The sequence below is a fragment of the Peromyscus maniculatus genome, chromosome 3 (genome assembly GCF_049852395.1).
Source record: "Peromyscus maniculatus bairdii isolate BWxNUB_F1_BW_parent chromosome 3, HU_Pman_BW_mat_3.1, whole genome shotgun sequence".
Taxonomy (NCBI): Eukaryota; Metazoa; Chordata; class Mammalia; order Rodentia; family Cricetidae; genus Peromyscus; species Peromyscus maniculatus.
This window is the reverse complement of record NC_134854.1, coordinates 75,667,957-75,690,075: the sequence shown is the minus strand read 5'-3', so window position 1 is coordinate 75,690,075 and position 22,119 is coordinate 75,667,957. Positions and strand designations below refer to the sequence as shown.

Here is a 22,119-nt window from a genome sequence, read left to right as displayed (position 1 = left end):
TGGGCTGTTTCCAGTCCAATTCCACTTTTTGCTTATAAGAAGTACTATGCTGTCTATTTTCCATGAGACTGAAGTTGCCCTCTGACTTCCACAGTCAACTGTGGCATACCTCCCAGCCCTACACACATCATGTATGCACATACATGTACACAGGCATACACACACATACACACATATTTTTATGTGCTAAAGAGAAATGCACTTCACTCTTCATAGTGAAGCTAAAGGACCAATTCCTGCTCCTAGGGATGAAATATATCTCTGGTCCTCTGAAGCTGTCAACAGCTCAAATCTCTGCTGTATCATTTCTAAAACACTACCTAATGCTCATTAACTATCAGCTCATAAAAGCGACTTGAGGCAACGATTTAGAATGTTCATCTCAAACCTTTTAAAAAAATCTTTGTATATGTATGTCTGTTCATGTTTGGAGTATGCGGGTGTCATAGAGCACATATGCTATGGTGCCCGTGTGAAGGTCAGGGGACATCCTCAGATGTTGGATCCCATCTTCCACCTTCACTAGATAGGGTCTCGTGTCAGTCACTGACTACATCAAACTAGCTGGCCTACAAGCTTCCAGGGATTCTCTTATCTCCACCATCCACCTCGTTATAGTAAACTGGGATTACAGACATATGCTGTGGTGGTTTTGAAAGAAAACCGGCCCACAGGGAGTGGCACCATTAGGAGGTGTGGTTTTGTTGGAGTGAGCATGCTCTGGTTGGAGGAAATGACACTGTGAAGGCAGGCTCTGTGGGCTCATATATGCTCAAGCCACGTCCAGTGAGACTACTTCCTGCTGCCTGCAAATCAACATGTGGCAGATACCTCTCCAGCACTCCAGCACCATGTCTGTCTGCATGCTGCTGTCTTGCTTCCTGCCATGTTAATAGACTGAACCTCTGAACTGTAAGCAAGCCACCCCAACTAAATGTTTCCCTTTGTAAGAGTTGCTGTGGTCATGGTGTCTCCTCAGAGCAATAGAAACCCTAACTAAAATGTTTGCCATTGTGTCCAGCTTTCTATGGACTCTTGGGATCTGAACTCAGGTTCTCACACTTAAGTGCAAGTACCTTTTCACTTAGCAATATTCCCAGCCATTAATTTAGAACTTTCTACAGGAAATGTTTCTTAGATACTTAGGAAAATTAGTCTCAATTTTCACCCATGATTAAGCTAATTTAGTCCATATGGCAGGCTTTAAAAGGATAGAAAATTTTTGAAAGATAAGACTCACAAGCAGTGGAGGTATTTTATAAAACTGTAATCTGACAATGTTTTCAAAAGCCAATCTGAAGTATGATCAGGGGCCTGACAAGGAAGGTCCAGGCACTTGTGGCCGAGCCTGAGAGCTGTGCTCAATCCCCAAACCCCCATGGCAGGAAAGAGAGAACGGACTCCTCCAAGTTGTTCTCTGACCTCCACACATACCATGGCTTCTGCATGCCCACACTCATGTACACACAATAGTGTAGACACACATCAAATAAATGTAAAAATTTTTTAATATGATCATCTCTGAAGAAATGTATATTCTTTTTTTTATAATTTTTTTTGTCACACAAGCCTGATGACCTGAGTTTTTTTGTTTTTTTGTTTTTTTTTCCAGAGCTGAGGACCGAACCCAGGGCCTTGTGCTTGCTAGGCAAGCGCTCTACCACTAAGCTAAATCCCCAACCCAGAAATGTATATTCTTAAAAGGTGAAAACACTTTATATGAATTCTGATAAACAACTCTCCTGCTACCATTAAACTTCTTTAATTATACAGTACCTATTACGTATCTAAAACACCAGCATATTTTGTAAACACTAGCTTTTAGGGACAATCTGCATTGTAGTGATGATTTCCTCTTGCTTCCTTCCCATCTTGGACTGCTCACCCTAAAGTCAACTGCCATGATCATGAGACATGCAAGTGGCCTTCTAGAGATAGCTGAAGGGCCTCCTTACAAAAACTATGAGGACCTCACTATAAAACCATGAAAGTATATTCCCCAAGGCCCCATACAAGCCTTTAGCAGACTACAGCCCATAATTCTACTGACTGCAATGATATGAGGAACGAAGTTGAATTGTTCAAATTCCAAACCCTAAAAGCCCACTGGAGTAAGAAAGGAACAGATAATAGAAATGGCACTTTACCTTATAAAGCTCCTTCTCATCCCTTTCTGTCTTCAACTGACATTCAAGTTGTTCTCTTTCATGCTGTGCCTTCCTGAGTTTATCCTTCAAACTGTTAAGATGGAAAAAAAATTAATATAAACCATCAAGAACTTGGTTAAGCATTGAAGTCACTTTTTGAAAGCACCAGACATACCTGTCCAGCTCCGTTTCTTTCTCAATTGCTTTATGTGTCACTGACACAATATCTTCTTCAAGTTGGTGAGCTTTAGATGTAGCTTCACTGTATCTCTTCCTAAACTCTTCATTTTCCATTCTCAAACTTTGTGAGACTTCAAGAAGGTCCTTAAAAACAACAATGAAGTATTTTTCAGTAAAACAATATTGTGGCCAGGCGGTGGTGGCACATGCCTTTAATTCCAGCACTCCAGAGGCAGAGGCAAGCAGATTTCTGTGAGTTCAAGGCCAGCCTGGTCTACAAAGCAAGTTCCAGGACAGGCTCCAAAGCTACACAGAGAAACCCTGTCTCGAAAAGCCAAAACAAACAAACAAACAAAAAAAAAAAAAAAGCAGTATTGTGTATACTTCAGAACTTTAAAAAAATTTCCTTTAAAAAAAAAAAAAACAAGTCCAGTGTGGTAGCGCACACCTTTAATCCCAGCACTTGGGCAGCAGAGGCAGGCAGATCTCTGTGAATTTGAAGCTAACCTGGTCTACAAAGGGAGTTCCAGGACAGCCAGGACTATGAAAAGAGACCTTGTCTCAAATAATAAGCTTTTAAAAAGGGTTTCATTGTATCTCTTGGGTGCTGGGACTACAGGCATGTACCACTACATCAAGCTTTGAATTCTTACAATTTCCATCCTACATTTATTCCTTCAAGTTGTATAATCCATGACTGTAAAATAAACCTGAAATGCTAACAGTTAAACTTTCATACACTCAACCTTTTTGTTTTTATTTTCATTTTGTTTTGTATTTTTGTGAGTATATAATATGTCCATGTGAACCTATGCACACATATACGTGCAGGGTGTGCAAGCCTGTGCTTATGGAAGGCCAGAAAAGGGCACCGAGTCTTCTCCTATCACTCACCACCTAGTCTTTTGAAACAGTCTCCCCCTTGAGTCTGAGGCATTTTCTTCATCAGGCTGGAAGCCAGGAAACCCCAGTGTTCCTCCTTTCTCTGTCCAGCTTGAAACTGGGGTAACAGGCTTTTGCAGTGATGCCCAGGTTTTTATGTGGGTTCTGGAATCTATACCCTGGTCCTTATGATTGAAGAACAAATTCATTTAACCAATAAGCCATTTCTCTAGCTCCCAGGTTTTTGTTTGTTTTGTTCTGAAAGAATGCCTTGTAGCTGAGGCTGACCTTGAACTGCTGATGCTCCTACCTCAACTTCCCAAGTGCTGAGATCATAGACATGCACTACCATGTCCAGCCTGAACTATAAGTATATCAATTATTAACATTTATTTCCCATCTCTGCTTTTCATGCACTCTTTTTTGACTTCACTAACTTCTCCACCAGAGGGCAGGCAAAAAAAAATTAAATTAAAAAATTCTAATTAATTCACTTTTGTTTTTGACATCTTACTTTTATTATGTCAGTGACAGTCATTCTGGTCTCATATGACACTTTCAAAGTTAACACCCACTCCAGTATATATCACTAAGTGCCATCCAAGAACTACAAAACATGCCTATATATCTAATCCACTGCTCCTAACATTCTCTGCGGTGGGATTCATTCAAAAAGACTAAAACAAAAGATAAAAATAGAACTTTCTACTTGAAACAGATACTACTTTAAAGCTTAAAATACCTTCATCACATGAATTATGGTAATTAAATATGCCTTCTAAGTTTCACTCCTAGCTAACTGATAAAATTTTGAGTCAAGTAGAACAAAGTATACAAAGGTGTTGCTATAGAAAACTATACACCAAAAAATTTGGTAAGTATTTTCCTTCTCCAAAAGCTGAGTATGACAGCATATACCTGTGATGGCAATACTCAGGGGGCTGAGGTAAGATAAACGAGCCTGAGGCCAGCCTGGTTTACATAAGAGACCCTGTCTCCGAGAAGATGATGGAAGAGGAAAAGGTGGCAGGTGGGAAGGGACTAAGAATCACTGACTAATGACTGAATAAACAATTACTAAGAGTAGGCCTTGTGGGCCAGAAGAACAAGAAAGACACAACTGAAAGAGACCTTCAATCCTGGCCACAGGCATGAGGCTCGCCAACTGGATATAACATTGAGACTGCGACCATAAAAATCATAATCTTTAGGGTTTTTTTTTTGATAACTAAAAATTACTCTTGCGAGTTATTATATAACCCATGACCAGGTGACTGCATTTTTCTATAGTTTTCAGTTTTAAACTCAAATTCAGTTTTCTACATAGTCATTTTTCTTTGCTCAAGAAATAATGCTCATTTTAGCTAGGTAGGGATTTTGTTTTGTTTTACTTGGAGGATAATTTACAGTCTTTCTCACATTAGAAACTTGACTCAGGTTACTGAGTTCTACCTTGTTTCTGCTGCTGTTTGGGTGTTCGGACTTAGGGCTCTTACTGTGCAACCTATGCTCCTGTGAACTTGGTCTCGAACTCAGTCTTCCTGGCTCACTGAGTGTGGAGGTCTAAAGTGTGTGACACCAGGCCTAGCTCAACTATGTTTGAAGAGCAATTTTAACTTCTTCATCCTAGCTCCTATTTATTCAGGGTTTATTATTCCTATGTGAATGTTTCACACCCCACATCCCTCCTCAACTCTAGCAAATGTAGAACTAGATGTAAAATATTGAGAAATGGTTTTAAGAAGCCTGTTCATGCCTGTAATCTTAGTACTGGGAAGACAAAGGATGATTTCCAGGAGTTCAAGGGCTGGGTTACATAGTAAGAAAAACAGAGAAGTCCGAGAACCACATCAACAAGCCTGGTACCAAAAAGTAGTTAAAAGAGTATTTTAACTACTCTTACATGTAAAAGAGGTTGTGGAAGATGATCAACAGGAACTGACCTTCTTGGGGCTGGAGAGGTGACTCCATGGTTGAGAGCACTTGCTGCTCTTGCAGGAGACTCATCTATTCCTAGCACCCAGAGGACTGGATCCCCAATTCTGACTGCCCAGGGCACCAGGCATGCACATGGTGCATAGTGACATACATGTACCATACACACAAAACACCATACAACAAAAAATAAAAATGAACACCTTTATTTCTACTTTCCTCAAGACCTGGTTGTCAATTATGGTGTAACAAACCTTCTGCTCAGCCTGCAGCTGCTCACATCGCCCTTTTTCATGGCTCAGTTCTCTCTCCATTCTTCCAACTTGTTCTCGAAGCTGTGCTGTTTCTTTTTCAAGAACAGCAATCAACTTTACCAGTTCTTCTTTTTCTTTCATGATCTTCTCAATTTTCAGCTATATTTTAAAAAACTCAAATAAATTAGTTTTTATCATATTATAATTTTAGTTTCCTACTTTTAAAAAAAGTGAATTCACAAATTTTTACATTTTACCTACTGTGTATCATTCGGCCTGTTAGCCTTCTATTAGAAAAATTCACAATGTGTGTGCAACATATATTCACAAACATATAGCCAATTGTGTAGAGGGCACAAAGTCCTTGTGCTCACAGATAAGCACTAGGGAAACCAGGAATGTTAACTAAACAGGCAGGATTGTCTCTTTAACAAATAGATGCATACCTGCTTCCCAGACAGAAGGCTGGGAGTAGATGTAGTTAATAGCCTGGTGACCTGTGCTATCCTATAGGCCAGGCTACACCTCAATCTCCCAGACTATTTATTATGTTTATTCCAGACTCTTCCTCCCTAGGCCTTTATCTTTAGATCTGCTTCTGAGTCAACAGAACCTATCCTTAGGGGAGTTGTCACTTGTACTTTATAGCCTGGTCACCTCTAAGCTCTCCGTATGAATGAGACCACATTAGATTCCCCCTAGGCTTGTAAGTTACAGAACCTATCTTTATGAAAGAGGCCATATATACTTTGCAAGAGTTTCAATGTAGTCACACCTTATGTTTTATTGTACATATGGGATTGAGATAATTATTACCAGGAAATTTTTTTCCAAAATGGTACTGTACTTAAATATGCCTAAAATAAACTGCCCGGTGTCAGACTCTAGAATTTTGAACCAACACGGGCTACTGAGTCACTCTGAACTAATTGTATTTCTTTCTTGCCTCATGTGGACTCATGTGGACTCTACCAGCCCTGGTATCTGCAGAAACAGTCCCCACCCCACAAATGTTTTAAGTAAAAATGCAAATTTAAAGATTAAGACTATACTAATATACCAACTCCAGCTGGTTCTTATGGAAATGCTGCTAACTACTCAGTTCAGGAAAATCTGAACTCCAGCAGGAACCACTAAACAAAACCTAAAGTAAAGGACCTAACAGGTCATAAGATGGTTAGCATTTCTTGTAAAAGAAGTCTTTGCTTCTAACCAGAGGAAAATAGAGATTTAGTTAAGAATTTCTAAAGAAGTGTTTAGCTGATAAATATTTTTCCCCAATAGACTCCACATAAACCCCACATAAAGCTTTCCACGGCTGTAGAATCACAGATATAAGTGACTAAAATCTAAAATAACTCAGGAAAGCAGAACTGCTAAAAATCCTTTAGAATATTTTTTCTTTTTGCAGCAACACACATCAAAATGCACAGAATAAATGTTCTCAAAGTGGAAAAGCCGATGAGGAAGGATGCTAAAGAGAACTGAAGACGGTGGCGGATGGATCTGACCAAAATATATTAAATAAATGTACGAAACTTCCAAAGAATAAAGATGTAAAAGTTTAATCACTCAATTTTTAATATTTATACCTATTGAAAATTAACTTGTAATAAATGATATCCAATTAAGTCAATGAAAAATTAAGACCAAGCAAGTTTATAAATCCTACAGGTTAATACCATCATTAAGTTAGCATTAAGTCCGCTCAAAACTTTCTAGCAGATTAGAAATGATGATCATCTTCACCTAATACAATAGAAAAATTATCAGAATCAAATTTGAGTGATTAATTTATAACATTTCATGAAAGAGTTACTAAAGCTTAGTAGAAAAATTTTAAAGAATTTAAATTTGATTAAAATGAACATAAATCTAGGTCTGGAGATAAAAGTTCAAAAAAGTATTTGCCTGACGTGTCAAGGTCCAAGATTTAACCCCAACACAGCTTTTTTTTCCCCCTTTCTTTTTCTTTTTTCTTTCCCTTTAAGTGTACACAAACTGTCTACAGCCATACCATCCTGAAAGTGCCAGATCTCTTCTGATCTGGAAGCTAAGCAGGGTCAAGTCTAGTTAGTACTTAGGTGGGAAACAAAAAACTATATATAAATCTATAAATAAAACTATATATAAATATAAATTTCTGCTCCTAAATTTCTATTTTGAAATCTTTTTAAGAACACATATACTCCTCAATTCACTAATCATCATTGTGCTACCACGTTCATTTCCCATTTCATTCTTTTGGGAGAGGTTAACAAAACAGGCTGGCCTAAAACTCTGCCTTCTGCTTTTGCTTCCCAAATCCTGTGAATATAGATGTAATGTAATGTGCCACCACATCTGGTTCATATTATATCATAGTTTATGTAATTTTGCTTTATTTTGCTAAACCATCCAAAATAAAATTATGGACACTCCACCCCTAAGCACCTCAGAGCAGGCACCTCTAATAATCAGTGCAGTCTCCTTTATAACCACTCCTATGACTGAGCTAAGAAAATTAGGATAATTTATCATGCAATAGATATCCCTTGGTCAAACACCCCTTATGATCCCTAAAAGCTTTTTTTTTTTTTTTTTTTTTTGGTCTATTATCCAACCCAGGTTTACAAGTTCTAAGACTATTTCTCATTAATCACTTTTAATGTACAGTGTTCATAAAATCATTAAGGACATCAATGAAAGTAGGGCTTGTGAGGAAAAAAAAAATTTTTATCTCAGAAACATTTCCCAAGAGTCAGCAATTCAAATTTTCTTTATAACACAGCATTTGTGGAGCAAAGAAAAAGTGCAAGTAACTGGGCTGTGTCCCAATTACAGAAAACTCTCCAGAGACATGGAATGTCCATCACGTGGCAGGGCTTCAGATAAGGGTGGTCTGACAAGTATTCAAAACCACATATTAATGCTAACTGCATTCCTAGGAGCAGAGTCTATTCCAGTATCTCTGCCTAGCATTCATATACCAGGCTAAGACTCTGATCAGAGGCAGTCGTCACTATGAAATGTCTCAGTCACCCTATAAAAGTTGCATTTCTTATTTAGATAAGAGAGGAATTTCTAGGACAAGGAAGGACAGAGATGGAAGAATTCACAGTAAAAGATGGCCGGCTCCTTCTAACTCCCAAATGGACTGTTTCAGGACAGCCTGACAGTAGAAGACAGTGTATGACAGTGTACACTCTTGCCTTGCCTAGAAAAGTCTCAGTTCTTAAAGGTAAACAAAGAAAAATCAAAAGCATAAAATGTCTGTTTTCAAAGATCTGTCCATAAAGAAAAACCAATCACCAGCAATATATAAAATAGACATAATTAACAAAAAATATAGTGAACCAATCTAAAATGCTATTTTTATGATAAAGGGACTAAATGCAATTAATCACATTATTTCAAACAGCAATCTAGCTTTCAGATATAAAGGAGAACATGTGATCTTAAAACACATTTTTTTTCTCACTTCCTAATTACTAAAACCCAAAAACATGTGACATGGTTAGGCCAGCGAACCCACAACATTCAGTTCTACAATGTGAATGACAGTTGGACAGGCTGCTTCACTGCACTCTCGGCCAGTTCCATCTAAGTCGGAACAAGTCAGCAATCATACAGACTACGGCACCCGAAGGAGAAAGCCCAGGGTGGGGAACAGGATGGGAGCCCTGGTCTAAGAGCTCTCCAAGGCTGTCCTACTACACTAGCTACTGTGCACAGGGCACCTGTAGGCCCTAAATTAGGACTCTGCTTGTTATTCATCTGACAATACTACCACAATGGAACCACAAGAGAATTTGAGCAAAAGGCTAGCCCTGCCAGCTAGTCTAGCCCAGATGGCAGACTCCAAGTTCAAGGAGAACCCCCGTCTCAAAAAGTAAGGGTGAGAGAGACTGAGGAAGACAGTCAGCATTGACTTCTGGCCTCTACACATATATCCACTTCTAATACCTCATTGTAGGTGCTCACCTCAAGAAGGCCAGCTTTTGTGGTCACCACCAACATATCAGAATTGCCTTCATCTTCCATAGTGAGCAGCTCTTCAACTGGAGAGGCAGCTCGAAACTGGAAAGGAGTACTTGCTCCACGAATTTCACCCTTATGGGTGACGTAACAGAACTGATAAAATTCTCCATCGTCATTTGGAAGGTAATATCCTAAGAGGTGGGCAAAAAAATTATTAAACTTGCTATTATAAAATGTTTATTTACTTAACAATACTTTCCATCTCTTCCTCCATACTATTATTCTGAATATATCTAGAATGAGTCTTTCCTACTCACAAATTTATCAGTCCCAAATACTCTTTCTTCTCAAACATACTCCAAGGTTTTATCTCTTATATATAAGCTTACATACCCACTCCCCCTTGATCTTCTTATCAATTTTTAATGGACGTGTATGGGGGTGTTGTCTGTGAGTATGTCTGTATACCACCTGCATTCATGGTCCCTGCAGAGGTAGGAGGAGGCACCAGATACACAGGGATTGGAGTTACACAGATGGTTGTGAGTTGCAACAAGGGTACCTCAGACTGAATCTGGGTCCTCTGCAAGACCAGCCAGTGTGCTTAACCACTGAGCATCTCTCACAGCCCGTCCCCCCTATATCATAACTATGGCAAAATCAACTCAAAGCTCCAGAGCTAAGTCTGTCCTTCAAAATGAGAAAGAGGCTGGGTGGAGAAGTAAGAGGAGACCCTGTTAAGTCTAAGGACTGTGAGTGGGACTGGGGAATACATGATTTAAGAAATGTTCCCTCCAATGTGACATTCACTGATGTAAAAAAAGAAATATTAACTATAGGAATATGCTACATATGTGAACTGTGTAAAGGAAAAAAAAAGGACGATGAAGCCTACGGGTGCAGCACAAGAAAATAAAGTAAGATTTGCAACTGTAGAGCTCTATTTAGGATATGAATGAAGCCACCTAAGTTCTTTAAGCTGTACAGATAATGCATTTATAACATGACTATATGAAAAATACCATGTTCGATACTGAGTTTCTTCTTTTTCAATTTGTTACCCTCCCCTTTAAATTTTGCTAGAGTGTCCTAATTCAAAATTAATCTTCATCTCTTTAAATATAACACAAAGTTTTTTTTAATCTAAAAAAGCTTTCAATTCTATACTCTACATTACTACTCACAAAGCACATGCCTATGGGAGTATAGAAGCTAAAGGGTATTGGAAATTGAACCTGGGCCTCACTCAAGCTAAGCAAGTGCTTTACATCCTAAAGCCTTCAAAATAAAGTTCATGTCAAGACATGGTTTCAAACTTATAATCCTTCTGCACTGGCCTCCCATATAGCTGGAAAATACTTCCATGTACCACCACGCCGAGTTTTGTACATGCTTTATATCTGAGATCTCCAAAATACTAAGGACATATATAGATATACACACCAAGGGGCAAATGCATATTTAAGTGAATATAAAAGATACATGAATGAATCCTATAATCATAATGACTTATACAAAGGAAGAATATAATACCTGAGTACATAAAGATGAATATATTCACGTAGGAACTACCCCAAAATCTAAAATCTATACCTACTAATCTATGTCTTAAAACTTTTAGATTCCTTATTATGAAACCTACTTTATTCACCTGATTTTAACTATTTTAAAAAATAGGTGGCTTTTGCCGGGCAGTGGTGGCACACGCCTGTAATCCCAGCACTCAGGAGGCAGAGGCAGGTGGATCTCTGTGAGTTCGAGGCCAGCCTAGTCTACAGAGCTACAGAGCTAGTCCAGGACAGGCTCCAAAGCTACAGAGAGAAATCCTGTCTCGAAAAACCAAAAAAAAAATATATATATATATATGGCTTTTCTTCTTAGAAACAGAATGCAAGGCAAACCAGAAAACTTTTCATGGTACTTAGTGAGCAAAAAGTAGCCCTTAAAATACATTTGAACTTTAAAATTAAATTCATGTATTTCTTTTGTGCGGATGTGTGTGCACTCGTGCATAAGCATGCCAAGGAGAGCACATGGTAGTCAGAGGACCACTTCCAGGAGTCCCTTCTCTCCTTCCGCAATGTGGCTCCCAGGGAGCAAACTCAACCATCAGCCTTCCTTACCTGCTCAGTCATCTTGCTGTCCCTCAAAAACAAATTTGAGCTGGGTGGTGGTGGCGCACGCCTTTAATGCCAGCACTCGGGAGGCAGAGGCAGGTGGATCTCTGTGAGTTCGAGGCCAGCCTGGTCTACAGAGTGAAATCCAGGACAGGCACCAAAACTACAACAGAGAAACCCTGTCTCTAAAAACAACAACAACAACAAAAGGCTATGAAAGAAAAGGGCATATCAGAAGAAAAAAAAATATTCTTATATGCTACTTAAAAAAAAATAAAATGATCTGCTTTAAAAGTATTTCAAATAAATGTATTCAATCAGTGCTACAATTTAAGACTATTTGTTTAGAAATTAAAGCACAAGCAAGTAAAAAGCAGTCAATCTGTAATGTGACATCAGTGTTCAGTAAAATACACATCAAATTCAAACTAAAAACACTACTGAATTAGTCAAGCTTCTTTACTGTTTCTGTGCTTAGCCCCCAGGAAAATGTCTTTAGGTATAGACAAATAACTGGATGTTCTTGCATGTTTGCTACGTCACTAATAAATGCATTAGTCACTAGAACAAATCAGTAAGTTAACTAATTTTTAAAAGAAAATAAAGATAGAGGGCCAGGCAGTGTTGGCACACACCAGACAGGTGGGTCTCTGTGAATTTGAGGCCAGCCTGGTCTAAATAGTGAGTCCTAAGACAGCCAGGTCTACAGAGAAACCCTGTCTCGGAAAAAAAACAAAAACAGATGAACAGAAATAAATCCACATCTTTAGAAAAAACTGAAATGTAACAAAACGAGCTCTAGGACATGTTTAAATTTGATCACCTAAAAAAGTTCATATACTGTTTGAATGGTGATTTCAAGTGCAAGCCATAAAATCCTAATGAGTTAAGAAAGCCAGGGGAAGTTCTGTTCACAAAAGACACAAATAATATGCTTCTTTAAAACTATCAGAGTTATCATATGACTTAGCAGTTCAACTCCTGGGCATCCACCCAGAAGAAATGAACATGTGTCCACACAAAGACCTGCGTAACAATATCCACAGGAGTATTGCTCATGGCAGCCTCAAGGCAGAAATATCCCAAATGTTCACCAACTGAGGAGTGAACAAAGTGTGGTATGTCTATACAATTATTATTCTTCCATGAAAAGGACTGGAGATTTCGTGATGCTACAACACAGATGAACTTCCAAAACATTATGGGAAAGAAAGAAGCAACTCAAAATGCCATGAAATTATATTCATAGAATTCCATTCATACAATGTCCAGAGCAGGCCTGGGGCTGTAGCTCTGTGGTAGAGCGCTTGCCTAGCATGTATTAGGTCCTGGTTCCATCGCCAGCACTGAAGAATAAAGTCTCAATTAGGCAAATCCACAGAGACAAAAAGCAGATTACTGGTCTCCGGAGCTAGAAGTAGGAGGTGCAGGAACAGGGAAAGAATGCTTGTGGCAATGGGGGTAGGGAGATGGAGGGGTGGCTAGGTCCATATACAGGGGCTGGAGAGATGGTTCAGCTGTTAAGAGGACTTGAATGCTCTTCCAGGGGTCCTCAGTTCAATTCCTAGCAACCACATGGTGGCTTACAACCACCTATAATGGGATTTAATTTCCTCTTCTGATGTGCATGAAGATAGAGCACTCATATACATAAAATACATGAATAAATAAATCTTCAAAAATAACATTTCAGAAATTAAAATGTTGTATAGAATTGTTTTTTTTTTAAAAAAAGTCTACATATGGAAAAATAAACTACAGACATAAACATGTTTCTGGCTGATGGCAGGTGCAGAGCACTGAACCCAGGGCCTTGTGCATGCTAAGTACAGCATCATTAGGCAACACTCCCAGCCCCTGAGTAACACTTTTGATAACCCAAGCCTTATCTTGAGTAATACTACACAAACGTTGTACTTTGTGGGTAAAGAAAAATGCCTGTGTATGTGTGTCTGAGTTGGTTCTCTTCGTCCACTTTGCTTTTTAGAGGCAGGTCTCAAGTTTCTGACCAATTCGCCTGTATCCACTTCCCATTAGACTGTGAAGTTCTAGGATTACAGGCCCATGCCATGGCATTTTTACCTGGGTTCCAGCCTAGCTGGGCATGGTGGTGTGTGCCTATAAATCCCAGCAGCACTCAGGAGGCTAAGCAGGAGGATCACAAGTCCATGGCCAGCCTTGGCTACATCCAGAACCTGACATTCATTCTTATTTTTTCTCTCCCCTTCTCTGCATATGTATGTATACATGTAATATACAAATATATATGCATGTGTGTGTTAACTATGGTCGTCTGAATGAATATGGCCCCTGTATGCTCACATATATGCATGCTTGGTCTTCAGCTGGTGGAACTGTTTGAGAAGGATTAGGAGATGTGACCTTATTGGAGGAGGTATGTATCTCAAGAGTTTCTCTCCAGCTCCTGCCAAGTCCCGCCAGTCCCGGAGCTCACTTATAAAATAAACACAGATTCTCATATTATTTAAACTGCTCGGCCATTAGCTCAGGCCTACCACTGTCTAGCTCTTACTCTTATACTAAGCCCATTTCTGTTAATCTATATGTTGCCACGTGTTCCGTGGCTTTACCTGTTGCCTCTACATGATGCTCCCTGAACAGTGGCTGCTGTCTCCTCCCCTCTGCCTTCCTCTCTCCTCTCTGTTAGTCCTGCCTATGCTTCCTGTCTGGCTACTGGCCAATCAGTGTTTTATTTATTAACATATTTGCCATACAGAACATCCCACAGCAGAAGTGCTGTGGATATCGCTCTGTATAAATAAAACACTGATTGGCCAATAGACAGACAGGAAGTATAGGCAGGGCTAACAGAGAGGAGAATTGAGGGAACAGGAAGGGAAGGAGAGACTGCCTGCAGCAGCCACCATGACAAACAGCATGTAAAGATGCCAGTAAGCCACGAGCCACATGGCAAGGTATAGATTTTTAGAAATGGGTTAATTTAAGATATAAGAACAGTTAACAAGAAGCCTGCCATGTCCATACAGTTTGTAATAATATAAGCATCTGTGTGTTTATTTTATAAGTGGGCTGTCGGACTGCCGGGGCTTGGCGGGACCTGGAAAGAAAACTCCAGCTACAGAGGTGTGTCACTGGAGGCATGCTTTAAAGTTGCAAAGGTCCTGCCATTCCCAGCTGGCTCACTCTGCCTTGTGGTTGTCTCTATGATGTAAGCTCGCAGCTACTGCTGCAGTGCCAGTGCTCGTCTGCTGTCACGCTATACACCATGATGGTCATGGGCTCTCTCTCTCTCTCTCTGAAACTGTAAGCCCCCAGAATAAACTCTTCTGTAAGTTGACTTGGTCACAATGTCTTAATACAGCAATAGAAAAAGACAGTGTCATTTTATTCTATCTTTTGAGACATACAGTACATGCTCATTATCCATAGTGACCTAAAGTACGATCATAGCACAATAAAACTGTTTATTCTTACCTAGAGATAAATATTGGCCTAAGGACCCACGATGAAAATCTCTCAGCAACTGTTTCTCAGTGCATCAAATAAAGTCATACATATTCCTTTTCTCCTAAGGTACTGCTAGTAAACACAATAGTAGACTTGCTAAAGCGATGGGATACACATTTCTATAAACAATTAATGCCAAAGGAGCCAGGAAGAGGAAGACAACACCCTCAAAACAAGGGCACATTAGGTTTATGTCCCTCACAGAGGCAAGTGACAAATCAAAAGCTGGAATAAACAAAAGGGTCTTTTGAAAGTATGAATGAGTACTATGGCAACATCAATGCCATCCTTGGCCAATATTTGGTCCTAGGACATGCAATCAGTCCTCGGCTTTGGTGTGAGGATATGTACTCTGTTCTCCTACTTGTCTGCCTTCCCTTCTTAATGCTTACACACAAATCTGTAGTGTGGTGGTTTGAAAGAAAATGGCCCCCAAAGGGAGTGGCACTACAGGTGTGGCCTTCTTGGAGATAGTGTGCTGTGGGGGCAAGCTTTGAGATCTCTTTTTCTCAAGCTTCCCTCAATGTGGCAGTTACAGTCGGCTTCCTGTTGCTTGCAAGATGTAGGTCACTGGGCTATTTCTCCAACACCATCCCAGCCTACATGCCACCATGTTCTCCCTTATGATGGACTGAACCTCTGCAAGCCACAACAATTAAGTATTTTCTTTATAAGAGTTGCTGTGGGGCTGGAGAGATGGCTCAAAGGTTAAAAGCACTGACTGCTCTTCCAGAGGTCCTGAGTTCAATTCCCATGGTGGCTCACAAACATCTGTAATGAGATCTGGTGCCCTCTTCTGTCCTGCAGTCATACATGCTGTATACATAATAAATCAATTTCTAAAAAAAAAAGGAGTTGCTGTGGTCATGGTGTCTCTTCACAGCAATAGTAACCCTAACTAAGACATGTATCAAAACTTTTTCTTCAGAAACTCCAAGTGTGCTTCATTTAAAAAAGAAAAGCATTCTGAGTACCTATGAAAACATCATGTGCTCTCAGCCTTAGCACCATCTTCCTTGGGACTCCTGTGCCAGGAGAGCAAAGTGGAGGAAGAATCGAAGGCGCAGGCTGAAGCCAAGAGGGGAAAGATGAGGCAGAGGTCCAAGTAAACTAGCTTGTGCACCAGCGAGGCTGAATGAAGGAGCCGAAGCAAGGGATGCTGAAGCCTGGGACTTTGGTACAAGTTGTTGGACTGTGTGTGTGCTACTATCACTAGAAGTCTTGATGGACCTGGAACATCACCATCGGCTCGCAGAGACCACCTGAGAGACTTTGCTTTCTTTACAACCAAAAACAGTCCTGCTGGCCGGCCCTCTGCCCTAGACCTATGACATTCCGAACTAGTTCTGTTTTCACTTGTGGCCAAGTGTAACTCGTGTACAATAAACCATCTTCCTCTTGTCTCAGCTGAAGACTCAAAAAAAAAAAAAAAAAAAAAGGAAACATCATGTGCTCTACATTTGGTATTTACATTCATCTGACTTTTATTCAACAAATACAGTCATTTAGATATGCCTGTAACTACAGTACAGCTAGCTCGATCAAGTCCTTCAGCTTTTAGTTCTTACCTTGAAATGCTAGTACACAATTGACTGTTGATCCTTCCACATAGTGTTCAGGCATAGGAGACCATAAAAATGTGTAATAATCACGAGCAGTGCTCCATCCAACCTAAAGGAGAAAAATTTAAGAAGAGATTGGAGTAAATATCTTAATATTAGCTAGATACAGCATTTGTATTACAACCTAAAGTTAAAATATGCATTTAATGTTTACAAATCTTAGTGAACAGATGTGTTCAATTATGATTTATTAAACTGTGACCTAAAGCTGCAATTTACATAAACTGAATGAAGTCTCTACTACATATCCAAATGCAAAGTGCTACCTAATTTCTCCAAGACAATCTATATACACACATGATCAAATATAAAGTCTTTTGTTTTATTTAAAATATTTACATAACTATACATTGTAGATTTTTGTCTGAGTATTGTGTGTGCACAGGTACATGTATATGCCTGGAGATGCCAGAGGTCAATGTTGACTGTCTTCCTCAATTGCTTTCCACCTTGTTTTATGAGACAAGGTCTCTCATTGATTCTGGAGCTAACTAATTTGGTTAGACTAGCTGGTCAGCAAACCCGAGAGATCCTTTTGTCTCTGCCTGCCCAATGTAGGGATTGCAGACATGTAGACCCAGCTTTATGATATGGGTGCTGGGGATCCAAATTCAGGTCCTTATGGCAATTTATTGATTAAGCCATCTTCCCAGCCCCCACATTCTATAATTTTAATAACTTACTGTTTTATACCTCATATTTAGGGTTTGTTTGAGGATTATTGCTGTTGTTTTTCTTTCTTTTTTTAATGTAGGCACTCTCCTATAACTTAAATCCACTGTCTGTCATCTTTGACAAGTTTTGCCTGAAAGCAATTTGTAAATTTTGGGTGGGGGGAGTATTTACATTCTAAGAGATCATCTACACTTCACCTACTAACAACATACTTTCACCTTGGAGGTACGCAAGAAAAGATGTTCAAAGCACATTGTACACTCATGAGACATGTCCTTACATAAGCCAATAACACATAAATATACAATAATGAAAATTAAAATAGATGTACTATTTCCAACTTAAATACATACACTATAGATTTCAAACTGTTTTCTAAACAAATTATACCGTGTTAAATACTAAATATTAGAGATGTTTAAAGCAAGTACATTTTTAACAACATTATATAAAACTATACATCCAATACAGCCTTAGATTATATATATTCTATGATTTTTCTAGACTCTCTTTTGTGTGTGTGTGTCCGTCCCCGATGCACTTGTGCACACATCCCACAAGACAACTTTCTTGCTGGGGACTGAACTGTGGCTTCCTGCCTCGGTGTTCCCTTCTGAGCTATCCTCACCAGCCCCATGTCCTACGATTTTGATTAGCCTCAGTTTACTGAGCTGTGTGCCATTAGTGTGAGCTAGTCGAGTCTGAGCTTAAAGTTCAAAGCTCTCAACCACTGATGTTCTCTTCACTCCTTTCCTGGCAAAACAGAGCACCCTCTTCATACCTTCTGAAACTCCACCTTCTTCCTTCCAACACTGGCACTATGAGTATGTAATTCCTGAGAAAACTACTTGATAAAGGACAGAAAAAAAAATCTTTGTCTGCACTGAGAAAAATACAAAATGTATGAAAAAGAAGCTTTTGCCAAATGAAAGTAAAAGTGAAGTAATATCAAGGAGACTAAACAGCTCATACTCCACTCCGCGGCAACCATCAATTTAACAGTGCAGAAGTACTCCGGGTGAGTTCGAGTTCAAGAACAGCTCCACTGCAAACCAAAAGAACTATTTTCTAACAAACACAAGGGTCTTTCCCCTCAGTAGGCACAAGTGAGGGGCCGGGAAGAGTGGGACATGTATCTAACATTTTGACTTTTGGATGGACTGTGCAGGTTTCTGCCTCACCTAACTTGGCACTAACAAAACCGGGATACTGTGGGTGCCTAGGCACTGTGGAAAAAGGACCATTTAACAGCCTGCTCCAACAGAGAACATGCAGTACCACAGACAGACACAAGAGGGAGGAAGAGAACAAACTCTCCCAACTTGCTTTCTGGTGGGGAAATTGCACAAAAGGGCCACAATGTTAACACACCCCAGTGAAAGATTCAAGAACCTTTGGGCAGGGTATATGGGGAAAGTCTTCCCTGTACAAAACACGTCTAGGATGGCTCAAAGAGGAGGCTACTTTATGGAATTCACAAAATGAGAAAATTCTTCTGAAGAACAGAAGGTCCAAAGAAAGAAAATGACTCTTAAGAAACGTCATTAAGCTAAAAGGAAATAACCTCAAGAAAGAATTCAATGAATTCTCTGACCAACAATCCAAAATAATCATTTCAATGAAGTTCAATGAACTCTGAGAAAACCACAGATAATCAACTATACAAAAATAATGAAGCATAACAATGAGACAGACAGACAGACACACTCACCTCTGGAGATGGAGAATACAATAACTGAATTGAAAAATTCACAACAGGGTTAGCACAACTGACTTAAGCAGAATAAAGATTCTGCAAACTTGGCCCGGCATCAACTACAGAGCAAGTCTGTGGCCTCCTACCTGGGTTGCATTAAGACCCACCCTGTCTTTTGTTTTGGTTTTTGTTTTGAGTCAGGGTCTCTCTACATAACCCTGGTGGACCTGGTAGCATTTTTTAGACCAGGCTGGCCTAGAATTCAAAGATCTACCTGCTTCTACCTCCCGAGTGCTGAGATTAAAAGTGGGTGCCACCACACCCAGACTAAGATGCTGGACATAGGGAGGGAGGGAGGGAGAGGGGGGGAGGAGGGAGGGGAAGAGAGGGAGGAAGAAAGGGAGGGGAAGTGGGGGAAGGTGTTCAGGGAGATAGTTCAATGGGTAAAGGGGCTTGCCATCAAGCCTGACAACCCAAGTTCAATCACAATTCACACAGTGGAAGGATAGAACTGACTCCTGAAAACTGTCCGCTAACCTACACCTACGTGCGCACGCACACACACACACACACACACACACACACACACACACACGCGCGCGCGCGCGCGCGCGCGCGCGCGCACAGGCACAGGCACTAGCACACATGTACACATAAAATTAACTAAATGTAATTTAAAGTTTTAATATTAATAACTGAGTCAGAGGACTATGGAAAAGGGGATTGAGTATAAGGAACTTACTAATAAAAAAACAAACAGGGTAGTGTGTACATCCAATCCCATTATTCATGAGGCTGAGAAAGGACTGTGAATTCAAGGCCAGCCTGAGCAATAGTACAAGACTCACAAACAAAAAACAAGCAAGAAGAATATATTCACTGGAGAGTTCTAGAAGAAACAGTGAGCCTTTGAGTGTATATGGACAAGTAGCAGATGAAATTTACCAGATATGAAAAAGGAAATGAGCAAAGTAAAGAAACTCAAAATAGTAAAACATGGTGGTCTGTGGTGGTATTGTGTTCCCCAAAATATTGTGCACCCTAATAAACTTATCTGGGGTCAGAGAACAGAAAAGCCACAATATTAAACATAGAGGATAGGCAGTGGTAGCACATGCCTTTAATCCTAGCATTCCAGAGGCAGAGATCTACCTGGATCTCTGTGTGTTCAAGGATACAGCCAAGCATGGTGACTCATGCCTTTAATCCCAAGAAGTGAGCCTTTAATCCCAGCGAGTGATGGCAGAAAGCAGAAAGGTATATAAGGCATGAAGACCAGAAACTAGAAGCTTTTAGCTGGTTAAGCTTTCAGGCTTTGGAGCAGCGGTTCAACTGAGATTCACTCTGGACAAGGACTCAGAGGTTTCCAGTCTGAGGAAACAAGATCAGCTGAAGAACTGACGAGGTGAGGTAGCTGTGGCTTGTTCTGCTTCTCTGATCTTCCAGCATTCACCACAGTAACTGGCCTTAGGTTTGATTTTATTAATAAGACCTTTTAAGATTCATGCTACAGTGGTCTATGCCTAGAGTTTCAGAATTTGGAAGGCTGAGGTAGCCTGGGGTACGGTGAGTTTGAGGACAGCCTGGACTACATAGCAAGGCCCCATCTCTAACAAAACAAAAGAGCCTGCAAGTACTCTTTAGGCTAAAACCAAAAAGAAACATTATCAAGCTGTCAAAGGTCTTCTAAGGAGCAGGGGGAAGGTAAACTGTCATACAAAGGTATGACATACATTCATACTCCTGTAAGAATACCTGCAGATTACTCAGCCAAAACACTACAATCCAGAGGGCACCTTATCATACTATAATGGGTGACTTATATCACCTCTCCCAACAAAAGGTTTTGAGAAGAAACAAAATGGTTTTAAATCTGCTTAAAAGCAGTTTTAGATCTACTTTCCACAGCAATTGATTTAGTTTGTCTCTGCAGAGCAGGTTTATTTGTGGAAACAGCACAAGACTCCTCAAACTGGCAGTCTTCATATGGAGTCTTCATGGAGGCCTAAGCACCTTTGGGAACCTGAGCTGGGACTGGAGCCAAAACTGTAACCTGGGCTCTGGGCCAGTGATTCATGGCAATACATGCTCAAGCATGCACCCCAAATCGGGGTAACGAGAGCTAGTTAACAGAACTTGGCGTCTGATACCCTTTGGCTTAACCTCTTCAAGATTTACAAAAGCCTCACAACTTCAGCATGTACATCTACAGCCTTGGTTTTGTTAAGACTTCATTTTCTTCGATACCCAACTCTATATTTAAGGAGAAGGTCTCATGCTGGCCTCACACTTGCTACATAACTGAGGCTTTGAACTCCTGATCCTCTGCCTCTACCTCCCAATAGGATTATTAGCATGCACCATCACACCTGGGTTTTAAAAGATTATTCTTTGACAATTTTATACATACATACATACATACATAAATACATATACATACATACATACATAAATACATAAGAAGCATTTGTATTTTTACACACACACACATACACACACACACACACACACACACACACACACACACACACACACACCACACACAAATTAAAATCTTCCTCAGTTGATATTCAAACAGTCTACAATGTAATGATCCAAACTAACCCTTTCCCATTTGATTCTTCAAAATGAGTGTCCCAGGCAGATCCAATTCGTCAGTACTTTCTGAAGCACACGCTTTTCCTTTAACTCCTTGTGGTGGTATTGTGTTCCCCAAAATATTGTGCACCCTAATAAACTTATCTGGGGTCAGAGACAGAACAGCTACTAGATACAAAGGCTAAAAAATGGTGGCACTCACACCTTTAATCCTAGCACTCCAGAGGTAGAAATCCCTCTGGATCTCTGTGAGTTCAAGGCCACATTGGAAACAGCCAGGCATGGTGACACATGCCTTTAATCCCAAAAGTGAGCCTTGTTTTAAATAAGTAATGAAAATTTTTTGGTCTGAGTTTATCAGATGTTACTGGACTGGACATTGTTAATATATATAATGGAGTTTTTATCTGAATCTGTCAAATGTTAATGGACTAGACATCATTAATGTAATTTTTGGCTGTATATATTGTATATATTTATTGGATAGTTTTTCTTGTATTAGTTATAAGCTTTCTTTAATTTTAGACAAAAAGAGAGGAAATGTGGTGGTATTGTGTTCCCCAA

The 22,119-nt window shown here is 39.9% G+C and overlaps 1 protein-coding gene across 12 annotated transcripts in view; it reads right to left on the bottom strand.

Annotated features, from left to right (window-relative positions):
• Tax1bp1 (Tax1 binding protein 1) overlaps positions 1-22,119 on the bottom strand; it is a 67,575-nt gene that overhangs the window by 32,758 nt on the left and 12,698 nt on the right. For all 12 annotated transcript variants that reach the window (XM_006982215.4, XM_076566827.1, XM_076566825.1 and 9 more), the window contains 5 exons: positions 16,533-16,635; positions 9,362-9,549; positions 5,399-5,557; positions 2,323-2,471; positions 2,148-2,238 (listed from right to left, as the gene is read on the bottom strand). In XM_006982215.4, coding sequence (XP_006982277.1) covers positions 2,148-2,238; positions 2,323-2,471; positions 5,399-5,557; positions 9,362-9,549; positions 16,533-16,635 — 690 coding nt within the window. The remainder of the gene's footprint in view (positions 1-2,147; positions 2,239-2,322; positions 2,472-5,398; positions 5,558-9,361; positions 9,550-16,532; positions 16,636-22,119) is intronic.